Source organism: Trachypithecus francoisi, unplaced genomic scaffold (assembly GCF_009764315.1).
Source record: "Trachypithecus francoisi isolate TF-2019V2 unplaced genomic scaffold, Tfra_2.0 Lachesis_group6, whole genome shotgun sequence".
In the NCBI taxonomy this organism is placed as follows: domain Eukaryota; kingdom Metazoa; phylum Chordata; class Mammalia; order Primates; family Cercopithecidae; genus Trachypithecus; species Trachypithecus francoisi.
This window is the reverse complement of record NW_022681471.1, coordinates 46,817,290-46,843,706: the sequence shown is the minus strand read 5'-3', so window position 1 is coordinate 46,843,706 and position 26,417 is coordinate 46,817,290. Positions and strand designations below refer to the sequence as shown.

The 26,417-nt window shown below is 38.1% G+C and overlaps 1 protein-coding gene across 1 annotated transcript in view; it reads left to right on the top strand.

Moving 5' to 3' along the window:
- The window catches only part of IL1RAPL2 (interleukin 1 receptor accessory protein like 2), a 58,854-nt gene extending 33,126 nt beyond the window's left edge, over positions 1-25,728 (top strand). Inside the window, exons 4-6 of the mRNA XM_033201374.1 lie at positions 377-520; positions 12,856-13,026; positions 25,031-25,728. Coding sequence (XP_033057265.1) covers positions 377-520; positions 12,856-13,026; positions 25,031-25,728 — 1,013 coding nt within the window. The remainder of the gene's footprint in view (positions 1-376; positions 521-12,855; positions 13,027-25,030) is intronic.
- The last annotated feature ends 689 nt before the right edge of the window (positions 25,729-26,417 follow it).

The following is a 26,417-nucleotide window of genomic DNA, read 5'->3' as shown; positions in this document are numbered from 1 at the left end:
ACCAATATGATAATTTAACAGAAATAAGAAAATATTGGCCTTGGACCCAGAATAAAGTAGCTTTAATAGTTCCCTGAAATACATTTAGAGCAAAAGCATATATATGACATCTTAGATGAGTTCAAAACAAACTGAGAGCAACTATTCCTTTTCAGATAGACTTACCACTTTTAATAGTAAATTAATCAAATTTCAAAGAGTTTATTTTAGAAAAATTTGATTCATACAAATGTATCAAGAGCAAAGCTACTGCATTAAGCAAGAATTTTCTGGACAGGAAAACAGAATGGTAGTACATCTTATATACTAGAAATATGGGAAGATCCCAAGTGTTGCTGATTTAATTACCTTTTCCTGTTTATTCTGTTCGCTCCAGATTTAATCTACAAAATTGAGCTTGCAGGGGGCCTGGGAGCAATCTTCCTCCTCCTTGTACTGCTGGTGGTCATTTATAAATGCTACAACATTGAATTAATGCTCTTCTACAGGCAGCACTTTGGAGCTGATGAAACTAATGATGGTAAGCTGTCTCCTATTGTTCAAATTCCATTAAATGGCATGCATTTGTGATTATGTAAGAGAACCTCCCTATTTTTAGGAAGTACAAGCTGAAATATTTAGGGGTAAAGGGCTATGGCAAGTTACTTACCTTTAAATAGTTTAGAAAATTTACCAAGAAAGAGAGAAAAGAGGAGAATATAGTAACAATAGGTAAATCTGAGTAAATGTAATGTTATGTATGTTTTTGAAATAGTTTTATTTTTATAATATTCCTATACGTTTGACTTTATTTCCAATAAAAACTTTAACAGTAAGACTTTAGTTGCTCAGGAGATAAAACAATTGCTGTCAAATCCCTCCCACTTAGTAAGAAGCAAATTAAGAATCAATTCCAATTTTTTTCAGAAAATGCAAATTTAAGTACAGATCATTTTTATCCATTGCTGCCATCTACAAAACAAGCAATCATGCAAGAAACAGATTGAAAGCTATGGAGACAATCCTTTTAAAGCTCAAAGTACATGTACTTACATATTTTGAATGCTTATAGTACCATTCTCAAAGGTGACCTGAAAGAATAAAAATTCAGAGTGTAGCTCATAATTTTCTTATATTTGCTGTTTATGAATTTTGAAAATCTTATGAGAGAAATATCAATAAAGCAGTATACTGAGCCTTGTTTCTTTGAACATTTAAAATGATTTAATTTTTTTCAAGAGTGCAAACTGCCATGTTTCCAATCAAAATCAATAAGAAATCATGGCATGTAGCTTCTTATACATAAAGTTCTCATCCCAAAACTGCTGTAAGCCTTGGAAATGTGTATAGAATGCCACAGGTAAGCCAAACACTTTTTTTTTTTTTTTTTGAGACGGAGTCTGGCTCTGTCACCCAGGCTGGAGTGCAGTGGCTAGATCTCAGCTCACTGCAAGCTCCGCCTCCCGGTTTACGCCATTCTCCTGTCTCAGCCTCCCGAGTAGCTGGGACTACAGGCGCCACCACCTCGCCTGGCTAGCTTTTCGTATTTTTTAGTAGAGACGGGGTTTCACCGTGTTAGCCAGGATGGTCTCCGTCTCCTGACCTCGTGATCCGCCCGCCTCGGCCTCCCAAAGTGCTGGGATTACAGGCTTGAGCCACCGTGCCCGGCCGCCAAACACTTTTTTAGAAAGAAATCCAATTTGGAAAACATTATTTTAAAAAGATAGACTTAAAACTGAGTTTTCATTGTACCAAAATAAGTAAGGTTAGAGCTTTTGTTTATTTTTTTGAATTGGTGGTCTTACCTCAAAAAAGAGAAATTCACAATTTTGATTTTATTTTATAGTGATAGATGTAATGCCAAAATTTTTGAGGAATCTGATTTTGGTCTTATTGTTACTATTATGTGAATGATGATATGGGTGGGTTTTAATTGACTTTCATATTTTCATAGTAAATTACAGAAGTTCTTTCTTTTACCTTTTTTTTTTTTTTTTTTTGAGACAGAGTCACTGTCACCCAGGCTGGAGTGCAGTGGTGCAATTCTGGCTCACTGCAGTCTCAAACTACTGTACTCAAGCAATCCTCCTGCCTCAGCCTCCTGAGTAGCTGAGATTACAAGTGCATGCCACCATGCCTGGCTAATTTATTATTATTACTATTATTATTATTATTTCTTGTAGAGACAGGGCCTCGCCTTGTTACCTAGGCTGGTCTCAAATTCTTGCATTCAAGCAATCCTCTGGACTTAGCCTCCAAAAGTGCGGGGATTACAGGCGTTAGCCACTGCACCTGGCGTGAAACGCTTTTTGATGAGTACATATGCATGCTCATTTGCTCATTTTCAAATCTACACATCTACACATTTGCACATTTCCAATCTACTCAGCAATTACAGCAGCCCATTTAAAAGTACTACAGACTTATTTAGATATATCTTAAAAGTGAAAAATTAAGGCCTATTCCAACAATTATTATATATGCTGACAATATATATGGAAATATGACCAATTACCCTCAGTTCTTCCTATAAACAACAGTTAATATTGAAAAATCTTGACTTCTTATCTGTATACAGAAAAAAACTAGAGAGAATGTGTTATTGAGGTTAATGTCCCTGGTTCCCAGGTGCCAGCAAGTGGCTAAAGTAGCCAATTGTGAAGGTAAAAGATGCATTATCTGTGTAAAAGAACATAAAAGGGGCCAGGCACAGTAGCTCACAAAATCCCAGCACTTTGGAAGACCTAAGCAGGAGGATTGCTTGAGCCCAGGAGTTCAAGAGCAGCCTGCACAACATAGGGAGACCTCATCTCTACAAAAAATAGTTTAAAAAATATTAGTTGGGCATGGTGGTGCATGCCTATGGTACCGGATAACCATGGGGGCCAAGTCAAGAGAATCGCTTGAACCCAGAAGCTCAAGGTTGCAGTGAGCTATGATCGCATCACTGCACTCCGGCCTGGATGACAGAGTAAGACCCTGTCTCTAAAAAAAATGAATAAAATAAATAAAAATATGAAAGAGAGGCTTCTGTGATTAATATGTTTTGAGTCCTGATAATATGCAATTTGTTAATCTCTGAGATTATACAATTTATTATGTTAATCTACAATAATTAATTACCTTCATCACTGATACCCAATAACCTAGACTAACTGCTCAGTTGTAGTACATATTTGTAAGATTAATTTTATGCTGATATGATAGAATTTTTCAGGAATTAAATATTCCACTTTGCATCTTTATCTGCAATGTGGTTCATGTGTTCAAAGGTGTCCAGTAATATAGAACATTTTGATTACATAATTGTATGTATTGATTCCAAATTCAGTGTTGGGGGGAAAATGCAATATGGGGAGAGGGTACTTCAAGTGTTTTCGTTAGGAATGATGGTTAAAATATTTTATATTTCTGCATAGAACCTTGGACCTTAAGTATATAACCTCTATATTAGCTTCAGTGGAATACTAAAAAGTCAATATGTATATGGTAAAAATGAATAAATGAATTTTAACTGCCTTTTAGAAATCTACAGTTACAGAATGTGAAATGTCAGCCAGATAATCTATCAAATTTTTCATTTCACCATTTAAATATTTTGACATATCATAGACATAACTTAATTTTAACCATATGCTTTTTCTTCATGCTCTCTCTGACAATATCTATAATGGTATTTCCTAAAAGTTCTTATAAAAATGCCTGATTTTGTATAAAATAAAATCCATCCAACAAACTTTAACTTCTTAGCCATGTTTAAAATTTAATTCATTTTAATTCAACCCACCAATGATTGCTTCATTTATTTAACCTTTCAATTTTTCAGTCATTAAATATTTAAGTGTCTACTAAGTGGCAGGGACTATGCATGATGCATTTACTTATATTCTTCATCTGGATCAACACTACAGTCACACACACACACACACACACATATACTATAGTAGGTAGTAGGTATATAATAATCAACAAGATTGCGGGGGCGGAGCAAGATGGCCGAATAGGAACAGCTCCAGTCTCCAACTCCCAGCGCGAGTAACACAGAAGACCGGTGATTTCTGCATTTTCAACTGAGGTACTGGGGTCATCTCACTAGGGAGTGCCGGACAATCGGTGCGGGTCAGCTGCTGCAGCCTGACCAGCGTGAGCTGAAGCAGGGCGAGGCATCGCCTCACCTGGAAGCGCAAGGGGGAAGGAAATCCGTTTTCCTAGCCAGGGGAACTGAGACACATAACACCTGGAAAATCGCGTAACTCCCACCCCAATACTGCGCTTTAAGGAAACAGGCACACCAGGAGAATATATCCCACACCTGGCCGGGAGGGTCCCACGCCCCGGAGCCTCCCTCACTGCTAACACAGCAGTCTGCCGCGATCTATCCTCAAGGTAGCAGCGAGGCTGGGGGAGGGGCGCCCGCCATTGCTGAGGCTTAAGTAGGTAAACAAGCCGCTGGGAAGCTCCAACTGGGTGGAGCTCACAGCAGCTCAAGGAAACCTGCCTGTCTCTGTAGACTCCACCTCTGGGGACAGCCCACAGCTGAGGTCCAATAGGAAAGCAGCGGGGGCGGTGCAGAGGCGAACGACTCTGTCTGACAGCTTTGGGAGAGCCGTGGATCTCCCAACGCGGAGGTTGAGATCCGAGAACGGACAGACTGCCTGCTCAGGTGGGTCCCTGACCCCTGAGTAGCCTAGCTGGAGAGACATCCCCCACTAGGGGCAGTCTGACACCCTACACCTCACAGGGTGGAGTCATCCCTGAGAGAAAACTTCCAAAGGAAGAATCAGACAGGTACACTCGCTGCTCAGCAATATTCTATCTTTGGCAACCTCTGCTGCTGATACCCAGCAAACAGGGTCTGGAGTGGACCTCAAGCAATCTCCAACAGACCAACAGACAGTCCTTCTGACTGTCAGACGGAAAACTATCAAACAGGAAGGACACCTATACCAAAACCCCATCAGTACGTCACCATCATCAAAGACCAGAGACAGATAAAACCACAAAGATGGGAAAAAGCAGGGCAGAAAAGCTGGAAATTCAAAAAATAAGAGCGCATCTCCCCTGCAAAGGAGCGCAGCCCATCGCCAGCAACGGATCAAAGCTGGTCAGAGAATGACTTTGACGAGATGAGAGAAGAAGGCTTCAGTCCATCAAACTTCTCAGAGCTAAAGGAGGAATTACGTACCCAGCGCAAAGAAACTAAAAATCTTGAAAAAAAGTGGAAGAATTGACAGCTAGACTAATTAATGCAGAGAAGATCATAAACGAAATGACAGAGATGAAAACCTGACACGAGAAATACGTGACAAATGCACAAGCTTCAGTAACCGACTCGATCAACTGGAAGAAAGAGTATCAGCGATTGAGGATCAAATGAATGAATGAAGCGAGAAGAGAAACCAAAAGAAAAAAGAAGAAAAAGAAATGAACAAAGCCTGCAAGAAGTATGGGATTATGTAAAAAGACCAAATCTACGTCTGATTGGGGTGCCTGAAAGTGAGAGGGAAAATGGAACCAAGTTGGAAAACACTCTTCAGGATATCATCCAGGAGAACTTCCCCAACCTAGTAGGGCAGGCCAACATTCAAATTCAGGAAATACAGAGAACGCCACAAAGATACTCCTCCAGAAGAGCAACTCCAAGACCATAATTGCCAGATTCACCAAAGTTGAAATGAAGGAAAAAATCTTAAGGGCAGCCAGAGAGAAAGGTCGGGTTACCCACAAAGGGAAGCCCATCAGACTAACAGCAGATCTCTCGGCAGAAACTCTACAAGCCAGAAGAGAGTGGGGGCCAATATTCAACGTTCTTAAAGAAAGGAATTTTAAACCCAGAATTTCATATCCAGCCAACTAAGTTTCATCAGTGAAGGAGAAATAAAATCCTTTACAGATAAGCAAATGCTTAGAGATTTTGTCACCACCAGGCCTGCCTTACAAGAGACCCTGAAGGAAGCCCTAAACATGGAAAGGAACAACCGGTACCAGCCATTGCAAAAACATGCCAAAATGTAAAGACCATCAAGGCTAGGAAGAAACTGCATCAACTAACGAGCAAAATAACCAGTTAACATCATAATGACAGGATCAAGTTCACACATAACAATATTAACCTTAAATGTAAATGGACTAAATGGTCCAATTAAAAGACACAGACTGGCAAACTGGATAAGAGTCAAGACCCATCAGTCTGCTGTATTCAGGAGACCCATCTCACATGCAGAGACATACATAGGCTCAAAATAAGGGATGGAGAAAGATCTACCAAGCAAATGGAGAACAAAAAAAGCAGGGGTTGCAATCCTAGTCTCTGATAAAACAGACTTTAAACCATCAAAGATCAAAAGACAAAGAAGGCCATTACATAATGGTAAAGGGATCAATTCAACAGGAAGAGCTAACTCTCCTAAATATATATGCACCCAATACAGGAGCACCCAGATTCATCAAGCAAGTCCTTAGAGACCTACAAAGAGACTTAGACTCCCATACAATATAATGGGAGATTTCAACACTCCACTGTCAACATTAGACAGATCAACGAGACAGAAAGTTAACAAGGATATCCAGGAATTGAACTCATCTCTGCACCAAGCGGACCTAATAGACATCTTATAACTCTCCACCCCAAATCAACAGAATATACATTCTTCTCAGCACCACATCGCACTTATTCCAAAATTGACCACATAATTGGAAGTAAAGCACTCCTCAGCAAATGTACAAGAACAGAAATTATCACAAACTGTCTCTCAGACCACAGCGCAATCAAAGATGTTCTTTGAAACCAATGAGAACAAAGATACAACATACCAGAATCTCTGGGACACATTTAAAGCAGTGTGTAGAAGAAATTTATAGCACTAAATGCCCACAAGAGAAAGCAGGAAAGATCTAAAATTGACCCTTTAACATCACAATTAAAAGAACTAGAGAGGCAAGAGCAAACACATTCAAAAGCTAGCAGAAGGCAAGAAATAACTAAGATCAGAGCAGAACTGAAGAGATAGAGTCACAAAAAACCCTCCAAAAAATCAGTGAATCCAGGAGTTGGTTTTTTGAAAAGATCAACAAAATTGACAGACCGCTTGCAAGACTAATAAAGAAGAAAAGAGAGAGGAATCAAATAGACGCAATAAAAAATGATAAAGGGGATATCACCACCGACCCCACAGAAATACAAACAACCATCAGAGAATACTATAAATGCCTCTACGCAAATCAACTAGAAAATCTAGAAGAAATGGATAATTTCCTGGACACTTACACTCTCCCAAGACTGAACCAGGAAGAAGTTGAATCCCTGAATAGACCAATAACAGGCTCTGAAATTGAGGCAACAATTAATAGCCTACCCACCAAAAAAAGTCCAGGACCAGATGGATTCACAGCTGAATTCTACCAGAGGTACAAGGAGGAGCTGGTACCATTCCTTCTGAAACTATTCCAATCAATAGAAAAAGAGGGAATCCTCCCTAACTCATTTTATGAGGCCAACATCATCCTGATACCAAAGCCTGGCAGAGACACAACAAAAGAGAATTTTAGACCAATATCCCTGATGAACATCGATGCAAAATTCTCAATAAAATACTGGCAAACCGGATTCAGCAGCACATCAAAAAGCTTATCCACCATGATCAAGTGGGCTTCATCCCTGGGATGCAAGGCTGGTTCAACATTCGCAAATCAATAACGTAATCCAGCATATAAACAGAACCAAAGACAAGAACCACATGATTATCTCAATAGATGCAGAAAAGGCTTTTGACAAATTCAACAGCCCTTTATGCTAAAAACGCTCAATAAATTCGGTATTGATGGAACGTACCTCAAAATAATAAGAGCTATTTATGACAAACCCACAGCTAATATCATACTGAATGGGCAAAAACTGGAAAATTCCCTTTGAAAACTGGCACAAGACAGGGATGCCCTCTCTCACCACTCCTATTCAACATAGTCTTGGAAGTTCTGGCTAGGGCAATCAGGCAAGAGAAAGAAATCAAGGGTATCCAGTTAGGAAAAGAAGAAGTCAAATTGTCCCTGTTTGCAGATGACATGATTGTATATTTAGAAAACCCCATCGTCTCAGCCCAAAATCTCCTTAAGCTGATAAGCAACTTCAGCAAAGTCTCAGGATACAAAATTAATGTGCAAAATCACAAGCATTCTTATACACCAGTAACAGACAAGCAGAGAGCCAAATCAGGAATCAACTTCCATTCACAATTGCTTCAAAGAGAATAAAATACCTAGGAATCCAGCTTACAAGGGGTGTAAAGGACCTCTTCAAGGAGAACTACAAACCACTGCTCAGTGAAATCAAAGAGGACACAAACAAATGGAAGAACATACCATGCTCATGGATAGGAAGAATCAATATCGTGAAAATGGCCATACTGCCAAGGTGATTTATAGATTCAATGCCATCCCCATCAAGCTACCAATGATTTTCTTCACAGAATCGGAAAAAACTGCTTTAAAGTTCATATGGAACCAAAAAAGAGCCCGCATTGCCAAGACAATCCTAAGTCAAAAGGACAAAGCTGGAGGCGTCACGCTACCTGACTTCAAACTATACTACAAGGCTACAGTAACCAAAACAGCATGGTACTGGTACCACAACAGAGATATAGACCAGTGGAACAGAACAGAGTCCTCAGAAATAATACCACACATCTACAGCCATCTGATCTTTGACAACCTGAGAGAAACAAGAAATGGGGAAAGGATTCCCTATTTAATAAATGGTGCTGGGAAAATTGGCTAGCCATAAGTAGAAAGCTGAAACTGGATCCTTTCCTTACCCCTTATACGAAAATTAATTCAAGATGGATTAGAGACTTAAATGTTAGACCTAATACCATAAAAACCCTACAAGAAAATCTAGGTAGTACCATTCAGGACATAGGCATGGGCAAGGACTTCATGTCTAAAACACCAAAAGCAATGGCAGCAAAAGCCAAAATGACAAATGGGATCTCATTAAACTAAAGAGCTTTTGCACAGCAAAAGAAACTACCATCAGAGTGAACAGGCAACCTACAGAATGGGAGAAAATTTTTGCAACCTACTCATCTGACAAAGGGCTAATATCCAGAATCTACCAAGAACTCAAACAAATATACAAGAAAAAAACAACCCCATCAAAAGTGGGGAAAGGATATGAACAGACATTTCTCAAAAGAAGACATCCATACAGCCAACAGACACATGAAAAAATGCTCGTCATCACTCGCCATCAGAGAGATGCAAATCAAAACCACAATGAGATACCATCTCACACCAGTTAGAATGGCAATCATTAAGAAGTCAGGAAACAATAGATGTTGGAGAGGATGTGGAGAAATAGGAACACTTTTACACTGTTGGTGGGATTGTAAACTAGTTCAACCATTATGGAAAACAGTATGGCGATTCCTCAAGGATCTAGAACTAGATGTACCATATGACCCAGCCATCCCACTACTGGGTATATACCCAAAGGATTATAAATTACTCTACTACAAAGACACATGCACACGTATGTTTATTGCGGCACTATTCACAATAGCAAAGAGTTGGAATCAACCCAAATGTCCATCTGTGACAGACTGGATTAAGAAAATGTGGCACATATACACCATGGAATACTATGCAGCCATAAAAAAGGATGAGTTTGCGTCCTTTGTAGGGACATGGATGCAGCTGGAAACCATCATTCTTAGCAAACTATCACAAGAAGAGAAAACCAAACACCGCATGTTCTCACTCATAGGTGGGAACTGAACAATGAGATCACTTGGACTCGGGAAGGGGAACATCACACACTGGGGCCTATCATGGGGAGGGGGGAGGAGGGAGGGATTGCATTGGGGAGTTATACATGATATAAACGTTATGCACATGTACCCTAGAACTTAAAGTATAATAAAAAATAAAAAATTAAAAAAAAAAAAAATAATAATCAACAAGATTACACAGTCTTTACTCTGTAGAAACTAGGAGTTTAGCACTCTGTTTAGCACAGCTGCAGAACAACTGAGTTATAAACATGGATGGCTTCTTGATAGGGAGCAGGATTCAAATTAGATTTTAAAACAGAAAAACAGAAGTGACAACAGGAAAATTCTTCTACAAAACATTTGTTCTCTTCCTTATAACTTCTCTCTTTATTAGGAACAGCATACCTATGGTAACCACTGTGCCAGCCCTCTTCCTTACACTGTTCTGTCTGCATTGTGCTCTATTTTCTGGTTCCTCAGATGAGCTTAGTCAGCATGATTTAGCACAGAGGAAGGCTCATTAGCCTTGCCTAGAAAAGTGGTGCTGCTGAACAGCCTTTTGGTTTAGAAACAATTTTTAGGCCTTGCTGTTAACCTTATTTGCATCATGCTGTTGATTTTGGTTTATCTATCTTGCTCCTCTTTGTGAGCAACAGCTGCAGCTATTCATGAGGTTTTCTTGGCTGTCTACATAAGGTTGAGTGCATTATTTAAACTGTAGCATCTGTGTCACTGCTGGCTCACTAGCTGGTATCCTAGAGCGTCTGGGACATCTGACATGGTGGCTTTGAAAGCTTTCTTCCTGCTCTGGCCAGCCACCATAAGCTCTTCACCTTTAGTTCATCTTAAAGAGACATGAATGACACCAGAAGCATTCATTTTTTCAGTGAACGGTGTGCTTCTAGAATGCGAGGTAAAATTTATAATCCCAATGTGTTGGGTGTTAAGACGTACCAAAGACATCCATGCTCTTTGCCACAACTTAGAAAATGTAAGTATAGAAGTACTTTCTAGGGGTGTTTGTAGCATTGAACTGCAATATCAGAATATAGGTGGAAGCAGTAAGGACAGAACCAAGAATATGTGAGTTTAGCATGTTTGGAAGACAAATAACCATAGTCAGTACAAGCAATAGGAGAGGAGTCTAGAAGGTCTGGTCAGATGGGTAAAGAAGTCAAGTAGCCATTGCAGATGCTCAACAAATAATTGTTGAATGAATTAATAAGTGGTTGAATTTAGGGAGGTTTGTGAAATAGGAAAGCTATCAAAGTCAGAGGGAGTAACAGAGTCTGGTCTGACATTATGGAGTTTGAGGCAGCAACACTATCTATCAAGAACAATGAAATATATTCTGTTCATATGAATGGAGCTATTTGTCCTTTGGCCTGTTTTATTCTTCCAGCTGTGTGTCATCGGCAGCTCTGAGTCCCAGGTGAGTAATTATAGCTGGAGAAAGTCAGGGGCCTGCAGGTGTATCCTGCACGTGATTGGAACAAGGGCAGAGGTGCTAGGATTACCAGGAGGTTCTTACATTAGCATTGCTTATGAACATTCTCACTTCCAAGCAGAATTTTATGCACGACAGTGGAATGCACCCAACTTGTAAGCGAAATGATCTCTTCAACTACCCAGGGCAGTCCTTCATGTACATCTGCTTCCAGGCAATCAAGTAATCCAACAAGGTTTATGGAAGCCTTTTGCAGCCAAAAAAGATGCTAAAGAGTATTAACTCTTTCTCTTTCTTTCAGGCACCATCTTAATATAAATAACCAGAATTTCTTTTGTTTGGGAGTGGTGAAGGCTAAAATCTTACTAAAATTAGAACAACATAATCCTACTTCAGAGATAGGGAGGTCTCATCTACTCCTAAAAGAGGGTATCTACAGCTCATCATATGTCTATAGTTTATTCCTCCTTCAGCATGTAGAATGAAGTCATGGTGTGGGTTATGGTGGAAGTAAATGAGTGGCTGCTTCATTTTATAAATTACATTTTGGTTAGGTTTTAGGTATGTTCTAATTAGGCATGTTTTAATAGAAAATATTGATGTGTTTGAGAAACAAATCCTGAAATTCTTACCGGTCTTTTGCAGTTATTATTTGTAAGTAACTGAGTTTACTAATAGTTCCACATGAGTCTGTGTTCACTATATTAACTTAAAAACTTTTTTTAATAAGGAAATTTTGAAAATCTCACTATAACTTTTTCAGTATGGATGTGGCCCATCTAAAACCTTCAGAAACTAATGCCTCAAGTAGCTATGCTCATTAACATTTTGCAGGAAAAAAACTTTATGCATACATGCACATTTTCTCTCTGGAGAGACTGGTTCTGAGCCAATACAGCAAAAGAGGAAAAAATACACTTGCAAAGCACAGTTAACTCCCTGACTAAATGTGTGGAGGAAAAATCTAATTTGGCAATACTGGAAGGATGTATATTTTGAAACAAAGGCTTCTTTTGGAAGCGTGTGTCATATTAGTTGGCCATGAACTGAACAAGAATAACAGGCAATGCACTTGTATAAAACCCAGCTGCTGTCTCTAATATTTGGTAATGAACTGCTTTTTGTATATGAAGATGACGATACTAACCAACTGGAACTATGGCATGTGCTGTGAACAGTGTCTCCAGGAGTGAGGCTGGATTATTTCAATTTTCCACACTCTAGGGCCCAGCCCCTGTTGGATCTTTTGCACATATTTGTGCAAACAAGGTATAGTCTGTGCCCAAGTAACAGAGCCAAGCCAACTGGAAAATAAAGGGGTTAAATCCATGACTTTGGTCTACTTAGTCCTGCATTCAAACACACTGAGCTAATCATTCACACATCATTGAGTATTACAAATGCGTATAGTCACTGAAAGTCACAAATAATAATTCTCTGTTTTATTCTGTTCAGACTATAGGTGGCCCATTGCATAAGTTTCAATTCATATCATATGACTAGGTTATTTTGAAAGGGATTAGATTTCCTATAACATGGCATGTGACTTACTTTTTTCCAATCATTAAAGACAGTCACTAATTATTGTGCTATCCCTGCCTCTTAGTATTCAAAGAGAACCTGCTAATAGTTACAACCCTTTTGTTGTTCTTTATGTTTAAGACAACAAGGAATATGATGCCTATCTCTCTTACACAAAAGTGGACCAAGATACTTTAGACTGTGACAATCCTGAGGAAGAGCAGTTTGCTCTTGAAGTACTGCCAGATGTCCTGGAAAAACACTATGGATATAAACTCTTCATCCCAGAAAGAGATCTGATTCCAAGTGGAAGTAAGTACTTTCAAATTTTGTATTTAAAACGTTCTGTTTCTTTTAGGATGTTATGTGAAGGCTTCAAACATCAGAGCCAAGTATTTAGACAGTTGTTTCTCATAGTAGAGTTTCTTAAATCCAAATTTTTCCCATATGCCTGTGTTCTGAATTTCTAGCATCTGAATATTTTTAAAGGCACTCTTACTAATATTTTGAATATGATTTCTAAATTGTGCCATAATGGTCATTTTTATTATATTGCCTTAGTATCCTGAAAAGCATTATGATCTTTAAAAAAAAAATCTGTAAAAGTTAGTTAAAGCCTTTTCAATATGTTTCAGTTCCAAAGCTAGTCTTCTGTCACTGTGTTTCTACTTATACCTACAATTATTGTCACTAATGGCTTTGAATCTATGCCTTTCAACCTTGTTATTCATTACGCCTTGTCACTTATTTCCAGATTTATGGAAAAATCCACTTAAAAAGGTATATTAGGCCATTGGGTACAGCACTCTCACTGTGTATTTAAATTATTTTCAAGACACTTGTATGCTAGGCTTGAATACCATTTTAAATTGTGCTACACATTGAAAGCCATATTGAGGCTTTCAGAATAAATTCAGTTTCAAGTCAAAATATGTACTTTTCTCCCTTTAATGTCCAGAGTGCATACACATACACAGTAAAGTGTAAGGAAAACAGAGAAATCTAAGACATTGTCCCTGCTTTTGAAGAACTTAAAATGCCATTGAGGAAAATATAAGTGCTAGAACTCATTTGCATATAAGTACTGATATCCTTGAGAAGGGAAGATTGAACTGGTAACTACAAATCATAACATGTTAATTTCAACATATGATAATAACAAAATAAAAAGTTTATATTCCAGTACTTGACAGTGTATAAAATAATTTCACATACATTACTGCATTTCATTTTTACAGTAACCCTGTGTTGTGAGAGAGTAGGTACTTATGTCCTTATGCTGAGGAAGCAAAACCCCCAAATCGTCCAAGATAAACAGTTGGCAAATGGTAGAGGTGGCAGTGGAACCTAGATTTATTTGACTTTGGTTCTCACTCTGCTAGATCATGCTGCTCCTCAATAACATTTATTCAGATTACCAGCAGGCTACCTTGGTCACTAAGCTGACAGAAGACAAATGGAAACAAATGGGTTTTGATTGTTCATCTCTTTTCTTAAGGTTCATTTATGTCTGTATATGTTGATATGTGCACATTAGTATGCACATTTAGACATGCATAGAAAGGAATAAAGAAGGCAATATTTACTGGTTTAATTTTTCCTACTCCACAAATGTAAGAAAGAATTCCGCAAGCTTCTTATCATGGTCCTTCATTCATTTCTTTCTGCAGTTTTCCCTATACTACCCTATATTTATTGTTTCTCCAAGGAACATCCTGGTACCTCAGAGTCATTTTTCATTCTTCTGTGTCTTTCTCCCAAATCCAATGTCCCTTGCATTTTTTTCATTCTCACTTTTCCATCTTAGTGTAGGCCCTAATTATCTAACTCCTTCAATGTTAATTATCCCTCTACCTTCCTTATCTTTCCTCCCATCCATTCAGCCCCACTAATATCATGTACATCTCCTTGATCATGTCACTTCCGCGTTCAACAAGTGAATCATTCACTATTTATTACAGGATAAAATTTATAACCCTTAGCTAAACACTTCTACAATCTTTTGCCAACCCAGATTTATCTCCTAAATTTGTCTCCTACCACTTCCTCTACTCATACTTTCCACTCTAGCCAAACTGTGCCTTTAATATACATTATATGTCCCTGTAATGCATTTGTTAATGTTAGTCCTTTATGACTTTGCAAATCCTACTTATCCTTCTCCATATCACTGCCTCTGTGAAAGGTTCATAATAATCTCTCCAGCCCTAGAATTTATGGTGTATAATCACTTATTGGACAGTAAATTTGTTCTCCTGTGACATTTTGCATTTTAAAATAATTTTATTAGCTTTTCATCTATTTATGTCTTTTCTAGCCAGCAAGATTATAAACTCCATGAGGACAAGGACTATATCTCATTTATTTTTGTATCCTTATAGTCATCTAGCAGAAGACTTGAGCTCATTACATGCTTCATAGATGTTTATTGATTTTGTTTGAAAAAATGTCATCAGGATGGGCAGAGATTTTATAGTCCACAGAAAATTCTTTTAATGTTTTAAAATCAGACTGAGTAGGGGCTTGGATCTTAGGTTCTAAATGGTGCTCAGGAAGACTCCCTTTACAAGTAAACCATTTGGGACAACTATGCAGTTTTTAGATGCAACCACTGGAGGGTGTTTGATTTTAATCCTTCCTTCCTGAACGAGGAAATTCATGTTCTCTGAATTCCGATTTGCGAGTGTAACCTGCAGAGGCTCTTAAAAAGGCCCTTTGACAATTTTTCTTTTCCATCAACATTTTAGAGTTAGCTGAGCAGTCACCATGTCAGGATTAACGAGTTTTTCCTTAGCATTTTTAGCACGCATTCAGGAAGTCAATGAAGTATATGAATAATATACTTGATTTACACATGAATGACAGAGTAGAACGTTTTGACTTGGTGTATATGTGTTATTAAAGAAGCTTCTGTGGTCTGTATTTTCAACCATTGGTACAGATTTAACAGCTTATACTATATAAATATAGACACATTCCTGTGGGGGGGGGAGGGAAACCTAGTTACGGTATTATAAGCTGTGTTTGTCCCTCACATCTCATTTAAAACATGTTGACCTAAGACTACTCCTTCCTCTGAAAACTAGCAATGAGGCCTTTGAGGACTATGAAAGCAGACTTCATAAAATCATTCTTGATCCACAACAATAATTTTTTATGAATCAAATTAATGACATCTATGACATAAATCCATTCATATTTAATGTCTTCACTTTTGATATATCTTCAGTCTTTTTGTACTACTCTCACGGTATTCCAACTCAACCTTATCAACACACAAACCTTTCCAATGTACACAGTTTCAAAAGTACATGAAAATCTCTCTCTCTCTCTCTCTCACACACACATACACACACACACACGCACACACACACACACACACATAACCAAGAATTCTCAGAAATCTTGGTTTCAAAGATGTCACTTTCCAAGGTGAACTGGGGGTGTCTGAACCATCCATGCTCTACCAGGGATATGTTGTCCTTTGGCCATTATGAACCAGCAGAGATGGGGAGATTTGATGCAAATATTTTTCCTAAATGCTGAAACTGAGTGTTCCAATCTGGACATTATTTTCCTGGCAGTGACTACCTTTCCATTCTTGAGCCTGTGGCCAGGATCTTCCTTATGTTTTCTCAGGTTGGGTGCCTAAATATGGCAAGAATTCTTACTTTCCAGTAAAAGTTTGGTCTGTCTTTTCCCAGACTAGAAACATCTGTCCCTGAGAATAGCGAAAGCAACTTTGTTGCCAACAGGCATCTGAATGTCAGAAGTGACAGGCAACCAGAAGAAAGCCAGATAGAAAACACCCTATTCAAACTGCCTAGAGACACAAACTTGAGAAGTAGAGATTTTTCTCACCCATGCAGCTGCTGGGTTTTGTGGTATAAACTACTCTACACAGAGCACATTGTGTTCATGGGGCCTAGAGGATCCTTGAGGAATGAACAGATGTGCTCTGAAGCTGACATGTGACCAACAGAACCCAGCTGTGCAATTGAGATCCTGAGATTGGGAACATTTTTGGATGAGTACCGTTTAGGCTCTTGGGCCTATCTTATCTCAGTGTTTCTGTAGAGATTAAATAAAAACCAAAAATGTAAAAAGTTATTGAATCAGGCTGAGGGCCACTGGTCAGATGGAGAAAATAGCATTCTAAAACTAAAAGTAGAAACAACCCAATCCTGTACTCTGTGTTTCCCTTTAAAAGTAAGAAGGTAAGGTGCTGAAAGGTGCATATGCAATATTTATTAACAATTATAAATTAAACCAGCTTTGGATGAAGCTTTAGAAAAAGCTACAGATGTCTAAGCGGACTTTGAAGAGGAAAAAATAAATCCATGGAAGGCTGTTACCTCAAGTTCCCTTTCTATTTATAGAAAGACTATGAGGATCCCTATGTGAGTTGTTCATGCATGATTGCATTCAAGAAATACACTAGAAAACTAAAAATATTATCATGCTTATGGTTTATCGGCCACATCTACTAAGATTATATTTATGAATTTAGCCTCACATGTCAAATTATCTTTTCATTTGTCTTTATGCTCAATTTTCCATGAAGGAATCCTAAGATTTTCAGTAATTTAAGGGAAAAAGTATAATGTCTGATTACATTCTTGCATTTGGTAGACTTTCCTCACTAATCTAATCTTCAATTCTTTAATGCTTAGTACTAGCCATGTGATTGTGCTGACAATGAAATGACAAATGATTGGAGAATACATCTGGTGTCAGATGATCCCTAGTCACTTCTGAAGTGAGGCATGCAAAAAAAAAATTTTTGTACATGGATCTGTAAGTATTCATTGCCACTAGTTCCTCTGATAGCCGAACAGATTGGACACCATTTAATTAAGTTGTCCTTGGGGAGTAATAAAATCGTTTTCCAGACAATCTGATGTCTGTGACCTAAAACGTTTGAGGCAGGGGTGACATGAACAACCATGGAAATTTAACATATTGTGTGAACTTTACTCACATGGAATAAAATTGTACGTGTCCACCATCCCTTTCATGTTAGAGTCAAGAGAGAAAGAATTGTACTTCAATATGTCCAGCAGTGTACTGAGGTCAACAGAATAATGTTTCTCATCAAAGTTTGAGGTAGAGGTTAGAGTTGATTATGTAGAATTTCATTCAGGAAATCTGCTGTTTGGGTGGCACAAAGAAAAGGCATCTCAAAAAAAAAAAAATAGTATAAAACCAGGATAAGATTGTCTTAAGGGTCGGGCGCGGTGGCTCAAGCCTGTAATCCCAGCACTTTGGGAGGCCGAGACGGGCGGATCACGAGGTCAGGCGTTTGAGACCATCCTGGCTAACACGGTGAAACCCCGTCTCTACTAAAAAAAATACAAAAAGCTAGCCGGGCGAGGTGGCTGGTGCTTGTAGTCCCAGCTACTCGGGAGGCTGAGGTAGGAGAATGGCATAAACCTGGGAGGCGGAGCTTGCAGTGAGCTGAGATCCGGCCACTGCACTCCAGCCCGGGCCCGGGCGACAGAGCGAGACTCCGTCTCAAAAAAAAAAAAAAAAAAGATTGTCTTAAGTACTGAAGGAAACACAGAAAAGACTGTAAGTAGTAAGTGGCTTTGTTCCATATTCATTAAGTCTGCACCAGTGAGAAATAGTTACACTACAAGCTTTTAGAGCTTCAGAAGGGAGAAAGAAAGAGGTGAAGGGTATTTTGCAGGTTTGCTTTCTTTGCTACTCTCCACTTTATGTTTCTTTCAATCGTCTCTAAATGTGTCCCATTCCCTACCTCTACTCTCTGTGAAGAGGTGAAGAGAGAAGATAAAAAAAGAGAAATGTGGACAGCATTCAGGGTGGATTCTTCACACTGCCATGCTTCCCCACTCACCCACAGGTGAAATGTGAAAGTAAAGGGTTCATTACTAGAAATATAGCCTCCAAACTCAGAACTGTAAATACACACAATTCCCGGTAGTCATCAGGTCTCAGCAAATTCATGTTAGCTGCTGAGTCAATGACTAATCAAAATTAATTAAGACCCTCATACTATAAAGAACAAAACTCCCGCCTAAGAAATTTAGCTCAGCTAACTGTAAATTATCAAGCCAAGAATTTGGAAGGGGAGAGGGCGGGAAAGGTTTTTGTAGGACAAGTAATATCACACGTATTTAGAAAGGCTCCCAGCCAGGCACGGTGGCTCATGCCTGTAATCCCAGCACTTTGGGAGGCTGAGGTGGGCGGATTGCCCAAGGTCAGGAGCTCGAGACCAGCCAGGCCAATGTGGTGAAACTCCATCTCTTCTAAAAATGCAAAAACTAACTGGGCATGGTGGCAGGTGCCTGTAATCCCAGCTACTTGGGATGCTGAGGTAGGAGAATTGCTTGAACCCAGGAGACAAAGGTTGCAATGAGCCAAGATCACGCCACTGCACTCCAGCTTGGGCAACAGAGTGAGACTCCGTCTCAAAAAATAAAAATAAAATAGAAATAAGAAAGGTTTCCTATACACACACACACACACACACACAGAGACACATGGCTAAATTAACGTTATATAACCTCAATCTCCACGGCAAACAACAGACACAGAATCTTACATCTGTCAGAGACAGAATCAAGACCTAAAATCTTTAGCAACATCAGCCAAGATAGACTCAACAAGTATGCCAATAGGTTAGTATTTAGCATCATTATATAAAACTCAGATAGTATTTTTAATAAGACTACATTATAAAGTAACCCACTGTAAGCCTCTAGTTATAGCAAATGTGAGATATTTTCCCCAACTATGTAGTGGTGAATAATATGGTTTTCTTTGATATATAGGAAACATATGTAGGCTTGATTTTAGGTCTTGATATATTAACCTATAGGTTTTATAAATATTGCTGATAGCTATAAATTAGCTAATGTTCACCAAAAATTAGTGGAGTATTATCTCTTCTGATGCATCTTGTCTCAGCCTAATGATGTGTCTTTTTAACTAATAATAGCTGCTGTGCATAGCTGTGAATTTAAGCATATCAAATTACTATTTTTTGAATCTGGAAAGTAAGAACTTATGCTTTTGTTTACAGGCTAAGTATTTTTATTTTAACTTCTTAAAAAATATATCCTATATGCTGCTGATAATGACCTTGACATTAGTGGAGGTGTCAACACAAAAATAATTTATAAGAAGCTAATTGATTAGTTTGAGAAATCAGATGGTTAGTAAGCAATAGTAAGACCACATAAAATTCATGAATATAGAGTTTTTTCTCCCATGTCCTTTTTGTCTACATCTGCAGTAGACTCTGTGGCCTGAGAATTAAGAAAGTACTGAGTTCTTTTGGAAAAGTGTATGTCTCCCATTAGAAGCAATTTCTTTTGGGGCTGCCATTCTTCCTGCTTCTATTTCCTCCTTCAGTTTGCCTTTTTCCTTTGTTAATGAATGGCATAATTTGCTTTTAAGTCACTTTTCTAGATCTAATTCTATTTCTCCTCTAAATGCACTAGAATTTTATTTTATACAATGGCCCTTGAAAGAGATTTTAAAATTGAATTTGCTTTGTTTTTAATAAGGCTTTAGGTAGCAACTTTCTTTGCTTTTTGCAAATAATGGTGCTACTGGAAAGATATTTTTTCATCTCTCTAATAAGTACATATCCCAAGGAGTCTAGTGGCAAGGCATTTTATTCCTGAATATTTTCCTAACTCTCTGTCAACTCCCAGCAGAGACAAAAGGAAAAGTTTTCTTTCATTTGTACTTATAATGTGAAAAAATGAATTTATATCAATTTAAGCACCCTATCAAAACTATGTTCAAGGACACTTTTTTCTTTCTCTAATTGTTGAAGATTATAAATAGGTTAAATGTACTTGGCTTTGTTTCATGTCTGATAATCTGCTGTGGTTTCGCAGACTTGTCTAGAGAAACAGAAGGCTATCAGACACAGCCCCTTTTGGTCTTTGCTGTCATCAGTAGTTACATCAAACCACAACTTGCAAAGAAATGAATTAGTGACCTTTTATTTAAGGGATATCTCATATTTTTATGCGGAGAAAGTCTTTTAAGGGATTCCTGCTACTCAGTTGCTAAATTTGCCAGAACAAGTCAGGGCAAGATTTAGTGAGTATTCATATGTGCTGTGGATTTAGGGATTTTTTTTTTTTTTTATGAGAAACATTGCTTTATTATCTCTTCGTGGTAACACACTTTTAAAAACGGTTTTTGAAGGTTTCTAAAATGTCTTCCCAAAAACCCACAACCCTATGAGGGCAAACCCCACTGCCTGTCAGGGACTACTACTAACTATGGACTGGCAATGTCTTAACTTGATACCTGTTTCTGCTTATATTATTTGGAACTTTTCCAAACCCAACCGCTCTCCTTGATCTTTAATTCAGGGGTTGCAAAACTTCTTTGTAAAGGTCCAGATAGTAAATATTTTAGGTTTTGTAGATTACATATGGTCTCTGTTGCATCATATTCTTCTTATTCTTCTCTTTTACAACTCTTTAAAATATATATATATATATATATATATATATATATATATATATATCATTTTTAGCTCACAAGCCATACAAAAACAGGACATGGGCCTAATGTATCAGTCTGCAGATCACAGTCATTGGATGCAGACATACAACTCTGAGGTGAAGGGGAAACTGGGGCACTTGCTTCATAGAAGCCAGCAACAATTCCCTGGCTAAAGATTAGCAAGTAAAAACTATGAACTCTACCTATTTGGTTTCTTCCTCATTTACTTTTATTTTCCTTGATGGCTAGGTTCTTATCTTTTCTCAAAGACAACAAAAGAAAACTTAAGAAGAGAAGGAAGAAGGAGGCAGAGGGAGGTACGAGAGAGAGGAAGAATGGGATAGGTAAAAAGAAAGAGCAAGAAAGAAAACAAAGAGGGAAGTAAAAAGAAAAGACGATAAAAGGACAGAAAAAGAAAAGGATAAAGACAGTGGTAGAAAGAGGGAAATGGGGGAGAAAAAGAGAGAAAAACAGAAAGCAAGCCAGAATATGGAAGCTAGGGCACAGTCTCTCCTTCTTTTCCTTAGAGCCAGTCAGCTCTTAGAGGCACCTCCCCAGCTGCTTTCAAACACTGAGGTTGCTGCCCAGCCACTGATCATCATCCCAAGAAGTGAAATGTGGGCTTCACATCTGAAAACTTCCACTTGGTTTTTCACCAAGTGAAATGGAACACGAGATTCAAGGCCCAAGCAAATGGCTTATGTTTTCTTTGGGACACTAGGGCTGTGTCTGCCCAGGGAAAATTTTGATGTACTGACTGACTGACTCTAGTGCATATGATTAATGTATATGTAGGACAAACCAGGATAATTCAGACCTTTTTTCTTCTACAGGAGGTTTTCAGCCGGAATTATCTGGATGGTTGCCTCAACTCTCCACTAGGCTTTGCCAGAATAAGCACAGCCAGTGGAGTATGCAGGAGACAGGGACCACTCCCTCTCTCCAAGGTTCCCTTTAACTCCCACACCCTGTGCAGCTGAGCATAGTGGGACCTGTACTGACAGGCATTCCTTCTGGGGGCAAATGTAAATTCTGTCTAGTAAGTCTCTAAGAAGCCCCAAGAACCCTAAATATTGCATACTGCTTAACTGTCAGATGGCAAAATATAATAGATGGATGAAAGGGGAGAACCATACTAATGGAGGGAAAATGTCACCCTGTTCCTTTCCTCATCCCAAAAAGAAGCTAGCAAAGCCAAAGCCCATGACATCCCAATCAAATCAATTAGTACATGTGCATACAGTTTCTCTTATAAGTTTAGATACCTGGGTTGTAATTATTTTTCTTTAAGTTAACAGACTCATGTATAGATATAGTTTTAGTTTCTAAAAGCATAGTTTAAAAGTGCATTTAAGACTGAGAACAGAGGATTGCTTAAGGCCAGGAATTTGAGACCAGCCTGAGCAACATAGTGAGACACGACCTCTATAAAAAATAATAATAATAAATTAACCAAGCGTGGGGGCTGGCACCTGTAGTCCTAGCTGCTCAGGAGTCTGAGGCAGGAGGATTGCTTGAGATCAAGAGGTCGAGGTTGCAGAGAGCTGTGTTTGTGCCACTGCATTCCAGCCTAGGCAACACAGCAAGACTCTATCTCGAAAGAAAGAGAAAGAAAGAAAGAAAGAAAGAAAGAAGAAGAAAGAAAGAAAGAAAGAAGAAAGAAAGAAAAGTACATTTAGACTACAAACTAACACATACAAATTCTGTTGTTCCTAGAGGTACACTTTATGTGACAGAGTGCTACTGACAAGGTTTGTACAAGGTTTAATTTTTTAAAATGAAATTACAAGCTGTAATTAATTAAGGAACAATACTACTCAAAGTAACCCCTTGGTAAATTATTTTGTGAAGAATGATTCTATAAAATTAATTATGAATTCATAATTCACCTGGTAAAACTGTATCTTCATTGACTCCTGCATTGATATCATGATTCTGGGTTTGGATTTTGTTCTGTTTTGTTTTGGAGAAAAGGTGAAAAGAATAATGAGAAAAATGCATGATAGTTTATTTTACTGTATCTTACAGATCCAACTTCTAATGATGAAGCTTCCCACATAACTTCTTTCTTTTTGGGAGCAGAAAGAAAGGAAGAAAATGAAGAGTCAGAGCTGTTGATACATTGGGAAAATATTTTTCCACTCTATTGAAACTTTCTACCTTTCCTTCCCTTCTATTTCACCAGTTCTCTAAGTGATAATTACAGAGTGATAACTCCCCAGTTACTATTTGTGTGGTGGTTTTTTTTGTTTCATTTTGTTTTTACAGATTTCACTGCTTATTTTTTCCCCTGAATGCATAATCGCTAAAATAAAGCACTCAAAATTCTTAAAAGTTCCCTCTCTACTTAGACACTGCCTTATCCCGACAGATACAGTCATTGTAACTACTGCATGAGAAAGATCCTGAAATGTATTAAGTCAAAACCCAAAGAACAGTAACAACAAATTGTTAAATAGGCAATTCTATGTGTAATTCTTAAAAGTTTCTTATTTATCTGTAGGGTATATAGAAAGTTTGTTCATTTTCACTTGCAAAAGTTTTCTTGCTGCCAAGTAGTGAAAATAAAACTTTAGAAAAGAGAGATCATCTGTAAAATACGCATCTGTAAAATAGGTTTCTCTTTTCAAATTGCTTGTACTGAGCTGTTTGGTGGCCCCACGATATGTGCTGAATGTGACTCCTTGAAAGCAGTCTGTAACCTTGGGCAGATTTGTGGTGACAAATGTTGCTATGCTTCTTTCTCTAAGCACTGCTTCTGCTAGAGGGCACTGTACATTAGACAAGGCCTTGTGTTCTGCTTCAGAAAGACAGCTCTCTGGTGTAGCACCTGTGTCTAAGTCTCCATTTGTTAAAACGTGTGTGTTTCCCCTTTTGGCAGATAAGACTTGGGAAGCATGATTCCAAAGGGATGATTTCATGTGATAAATAAATCCGGAGTTAGTTGAGTGTTTTTCTACCATGTAAAAGCCATAGACAACATATTCATCTCACTTTCAGAATTGCTCCACAAAGTAGGGCAAATACTTACTTTTCAGTTGGTAGACTCCTTCACTGTTCATTTCACACCACCCCCCACCTCCGACTCTACTCTTCACTCTTCCTTGGAACAAAAGCAGCTAGTTCCAATTAAAGTCATGGGCACAAACCACTTCCCTGTCTCTGGGTTTGAAGGGCATAATGGCGAACCTAAGTTTGCAAATGACAGAAATAATCGGAGAAACAAGCTATGATTCTAGAAGAGATTTTCCACCATCTCTATATCACAGTTATCTCTCAAGTAGTTAGTATCCATAGCCCCCTCCTTGTTTAGTAGTTGAGAACTAGGGGCCATACATACAGTTAGTATTTGTCAATTACAATAAATAATAGTAATAAAAATAAAGAAAATTAGAGAAGAAAAGCAAACGAACCCCATAAATACGGTAACTTTGCATTTATTAAAAGGCTCCATTTCTCTTTTCATCGGGTCCTTTTAGTTGTTCACTAACTTGGAAGCCTGACTTGAATTAAATGAATACATTAATAGAATGTATTAATTAATGAATACATTAATAGAAATCACTGAAATACACATAAGCTCTGAAGAAGTCAGAGTTTATGTTAGCCAAAAAAACACTGTAAGTAATGGTAAGGGAAAGAAAATAACGATTATAAGCAGTTTATTTTTCAGTTTTAGGGAAGGAAATGTGCAATACAAGAAAAGAAAATGTGATGGACTTTAGTGAGAGACTGGATCTTTGCTATACTAGTGTGCAAACCTGGTGCTTTAAAGACTGGCAATGTCTTTGTTTTACTCTTTCTCTCTTTCTGTGATTTGTAGCATACATGGAAGATCTCACAAGATATGTTGAACAAAGCAGAAGACTTATTATTGTGCTAACTCCAGACTATATTCTCAGACGGGGATGGAGTATTTTTGAACTGGAAAGCAGACTCCATAACATGCTAGTCAGTGGAGAAATCAAAGTGATTTTGATTGAGTGTACAGGATTAAAAGGGAAAGTGAATTGCCAGGAAGTGGAATCACTAAAGCGCAGCATCAAACTTCTGTCCTTGATCAAGTGGAAGGGACCCAAAAGCAGCAAATTAAATTCTAAGTTTTGGAAGCACTTGGTATATGAAATGCCCATCAAGAAAAAAGAAATGCTATCTCGGTGCCATGTTCTAGACTCCGCAGAACAAGGACTTTTTGGAGAACTCCAGCCTATACCCTCTATTGCCATGACCACTACTTCAGCCACTCTGGTGTCATCTCAAGCTGGTCTTCCTGAATTCCACCATTCAGATTCAATGCAAATGAGGCACTGTTGCAGAGGTTATAAACATGAGATACCAACCACGACCTTGCCAGTACCTTCCTTAGGCAACCACCATACTTATTGTAACCTGCCTCTGACGCTACTCAACGGACAGCTACCCCTTAATAACACCCTGAAAGATACCCAGGAATTTCATAGGAACAGTTCTTTGCTGCCTTTATCCTCCAAAGAGCTTAGCTTTACCAGTGATATTTGGTAGTGAAATATAGGAATTCCTCTGAACAGCTAGATGAGCATAGAGAATTTCTGCTATACCAAGCATAAAGTACACCTAATAACGTTGAGGTGTTAAAAAAGTGTTTGAAGAAAAAGGTACAAAAATGGCTTTTATACTTAAATATTTTTGTTTACATTTCCAGAATAGTGGGGGGAAAGAAGGACCTGCTTTTGTAGTATGGTGCCTTGTTCTAATGTATAGTTTTGATTTCTTCCTGAAAACAAAAATTTTAAAATCCTGTTGTCTTAGAGTAGGTTTTATGATAGCACATGGACTGCATGCTTAGTAGGTGAGCTGTCTTGCCCATATTTAAAAAGATTTCAGTATTCACATGGTATTTGAAATAAAGAAAATTTAAAGATTTTTAATTGAATTTGAAAATTCTGAACCAAGTTTAAGGGGAAAAATAACTTCTATAGAGTTCTGAAAATTCAGGAATTATCAAGAAAGAAATGTTGATGCACTCCAGTTGGAAGATTGTTTGTGGAGGAAGATCAGTTGAGAAAAAATGTGATTGAAATGTTTAAAACTTCTTCAACATAATGGACACTTTCTATAGACTAAATCAACAGCTCATAATAACAGCTTTTAGTTTTATTAGGGAATCACATCTTCTGTAGGCAAATTGGTAGATAGGTAAACAATGTGCATTTAAGCAAATGAACAGACAG